At 44.6% G+C, this 3,530-nt stretch overlaps 1 protein-coding gene across 1 annotated transcript; it reads left to right on the top strand.

Annotated features, from left to right (window-relative positions):
- The first annotated feature begins 793 nt into the window (after positions 1-793).
- LOC119275722 (proline-, glutamic acid- and leucine-rich protein 1-like) lies at positions 794-3,247 on the top strand. The gene is made up of 2 exons (XM_037556622.1): positions 794-1,742; positions 2,936-3,247. The coding sequence occupies exon 1, from the start codon at positions 823-825 to the stop codon at positions 1,732-1,734; it is 912 nt and encodes a 303-aa protein (XP_037412519.1). The 5' UTR covers positions 794-822; the 3' UTR covers positions 1,735-1,742; positions 2,936-3,247.
- The last annotated feature ends 283 nt before the right edge of the window (positions 3,248-3,530 follow it).

Raw genomic sequence — 3,530 nt, forward strand, 5'->3', positions numbered from 1 at the left:
ACAATGTCCGCGGAAAAAAATAGACATCAAAACATACATATGAGGAAAAGGATAATCATGTATTTAAAAAAATCAGGTCTGCATACAAATATATTTCAGGCGAATACAAAAGGTACAATGTGTATACAAAGAAGTAGATATCAAAACATATATATGAGTGTGTTACCTGTAATAAGTTTTTTTTGCAGCTACTTTAGGTTATGGCCAAGAGTTGTGAATCATCCTTGATGTGGACTTTCGCCTTGTCTTTTCTAATAAAAATGTCGGAAGCGGGGCCCTTTGATTAAAAAATATAGATATGAAAAAAATACCGTGCGTGTGATTTTCCTAAAGATGGAGGGGGGTTTCGTAAAAACACCGGGCCGAGCGGTTGTGCCACAACGCGGCCAGCGTGGCGCCATTTGTCAATTTTTGATTGGCTTTGGACTAAATCTTCACATACATTGCAAGTTTAGAGATGTGGTGATCACCTTTTGCAAGTTTGTGGACTAAATCATCACATCCATTGCAAGTTTGTGGGTCTATAGTGCTCTTCCCTCTTAATTATTAGGGAAATTAGTAAATCCACTTTATAACCACCGGACGAAAAGCGAACGATGCGGAGCAGGCATGGGAGCAGAGGCATGGAAGAGAGCTCAGCCGCCCTTGGGGATTGGTACTGCTGGCCCCAGTTGTCTGTGAGCGAGGCAGAAGCTTCTGGAGGAAGGCAAATATCCCCACGGGCCATCTCACCCGCTATGCTCCAAACAAAACACTCGCTTTAGCCTCCTCCCACCCCCCTGCAATTCCACAGACACACACGCCTCGGCCTCTACGCCGGGCATGGCGACTCCTGTCGCCGCCGCCGCCGCCGCCGCCCTCCTGTTCATGGCATCCTTTCTCCCTTCAGTCGGATCCACGCCCATATTCATCTCTAGCAACGCCACTTTTACCATCTACAACCAGACCGCATTCCCCAGGATACCTACAGGCGTCGGTTTGGCTCACGTCGGGGCAACGCGGACCTTTCTCCTTGATCCGGAGGCAGAGGTAAAGAACTCGCTTCTTACCATGGGGAGGTCTAAGCGGGAGCCAATCTCGAGACCGTGGCTTCTCTGGGATGGCACTCCAGTCGCTGCGCCGACCAAGCCTAGATCCTCTACGCGACCACGCGCATCACACCGCCCCAAGCATCGGCCAGTCATCGTACCGAAGAAGGCGGCTTCTGCCACTTCGGCTACCCCTCGCGGCCCCGCACCTTCTCCGTCTCCGGTACTGCCACCCCAACAGGGAGACTCGACGCCACGCTCGCCAAGTGCGCCGCACAACGGCCCTTCTCCTTCAGATTCCTGCGACGGGCCTTTGGCCGCGCCTGCCTCCGCTCCCACTGTCGTCCACGATCCAGCCCCCGCACCGGCTCCAGCGCCCGCTCCCGCACCGGCTCCCGCACCAGCGCCGGCACCGGCTCCCGCACCAGCTCCCGTGACTGGTCGAAGATTCGGCCCTAAGTCGATTTTGAAGTTTCTGATTAAGGCAACTGGGACGGCCTGCAAAACATGGGAGAAGAAGAAATCCAAGTCAAAACAGAAGAAGAGGGAGCAGATACTGATGGATAAGTATCAAAGGCTTCGCCGAAGGGTCAAGAAGATTGAGAGGGCATCAAAGAAGAAGAAATCCCACGCTCCTTTGGTGATTCAGCGATACTGCTGTACACCCGCTGAGGACGACGAGAACAAGCTCAGTCCGCCGACTTGATATGTTTGGTATATGCCTTCTTTGTTTTGTTTTCTCAATTTCTTTTACTTGTTTGTTAGTTGCATGGCAAATGAGTGGATTTTGTTGACTGTCTATTCTTATCACATAGTAGTAGGTGTTTGTTCTGGTCCTCTGTCATAACAATGTTTTACATGCAGTAATTATGTGAGTTAAAGCATGTACTAAGTTGTGCAAAAGCTATTGCTGGTAGTTTGCTGTTCTATTAATTACTGCAAATAGTGATAAGTAATTCTGTGAGTTAAGCATGTGCTTACGTTGTGCAACAGAATATTGGTTGTAGTTTGCTGCTCGTTCAAATAGTGATATTTGCAATTCAAATTGAAGTTAATACTTGCAAAACTGCAACAGCCCTAATCATGTACACACTGCTTATAGTGCTTACTTTCCACTCCGGAGTAACTACTTTTGAAACTCACCATCTGGTTATTGGAGTACAACCAATTAAAGTTCAGAATATTTGACGAGGGACAATAATATTTAGTTTGTTTGCCCTGTGTTTTGGCCCCATTTATAGCAATCAGTCACAAATCTAGCATGTACTAGGGTCTTGTAATGCACATAGTATATTATCGTGTGCAAAACAATATGTTTGTAGTTTTGCATGGTTTGTTATGCATGCCGTGGGGGATAGTTATATGCAGAATTGCAGATTGTAATAAGGAACAGAGTTAATCTAATACTCCCTCCGTTCCAAAATAGATGACTCCAATGGAACGGAGGGAGTAGGTAACAACTCCAATGGCGAAAATCCACTGCTTATTGGTATCTTTATGACATGCCGTAATTATGATTCTGCACTTAGAAGATAGTTATCTTGGTGTGCATTTACTTTAGAAATTGGAATACCTTGGATATCAAATTGCACGACTATGACTCAAATAGTATAAAGTTGGGTCATCTATTTTGGAACGGAGGGAGTAGGTAACAACCCCAATGGCGAAAATCCACTGCTTATTGGCATCTTTATGACATGCCGTAATTATGATTCTGCACTTAGAAGATAGTTATCTTGGTGTGCATTTACTTTAGAAATTGGAATACCTTGGATATCAAATTGCACGACTATGGCCTCGTGCTCTCTTTGTAATTTGTCTGTTGTTGTATCTATTGCATCCAATATTACTAAGATTTCCTTGTCATCATACTAATTACGAAACATGTTCCTGGCCTTTCTGTGTAGATCATGTTTGAAATTCTCTTGCACATGTGGAAACAATTGCTGCGTTCAGGATTGAAGGGCCAGGGTGTGACGACGGTCACATGTTGGGATTTTGCTGTTGCTGCTGCAGTTTTGTTGGAAAATTTTGGAGTGATGTATTACTTTTCGATTTGGTACCCATGAGAATATCAATTAGGTTGCAATGAACTTTTCATGAACTGTTGTCAGAGTGAATTTGTTTGTTGCTACATTGCGTTTTGAGATGGAAGGGTGATGCTAATGACCATGCTGGTTTTACTTGTTTTCCATCAGATTAATTGTTTTTGGTGATAACTACTAATTCTGGTCCTTTTGCCTGCATAGTTCTGTTGATAGAGAGCTAAGTAGATACATTGCTGCCATGGTCTATGATGTTCATATTTACCCATCGAGATGGATTCAATATTTTATTGGGAAGGGCATGTTGAGTGAGCTCAGACATTCTAGCGATACATCGAATTAGTTGAGATTGATTACATTTGTTGTTAGCGTAATTCACAATTATATAACTTATGATCAGCAAATTGCACCAAGCATTCCAACATTTTGCCTTAAGGCTGCGTTTGTGTTTCTGTAT

The sequence above is a fragment of the Triticum dicoccoides genome, chromosome 3B (genome assembly GCF_002162155.2).
Source record: "Triticum dicoccoides isolate Atlit2015 ecotype Zavitan chromosome 3B, WEW_v2.0, whole genome shotgun sequence".
Lineage (NCBI taxonomy): Eukaryota > Viridiplantae > Streptophyta > Magnoliopsida > Poales > Poaceae > Triticum > Triticum dicoccoides.

Excerpts from the sequence above, each read along its gene's own strand:
- LOC119275722 (XM_037556622.1), top strand. The coding sequence starts at position 823 with ATGGCGACTCCTGTCGCCGCCGCCGCCGCCGCCGCCCTCCTGTTCATG.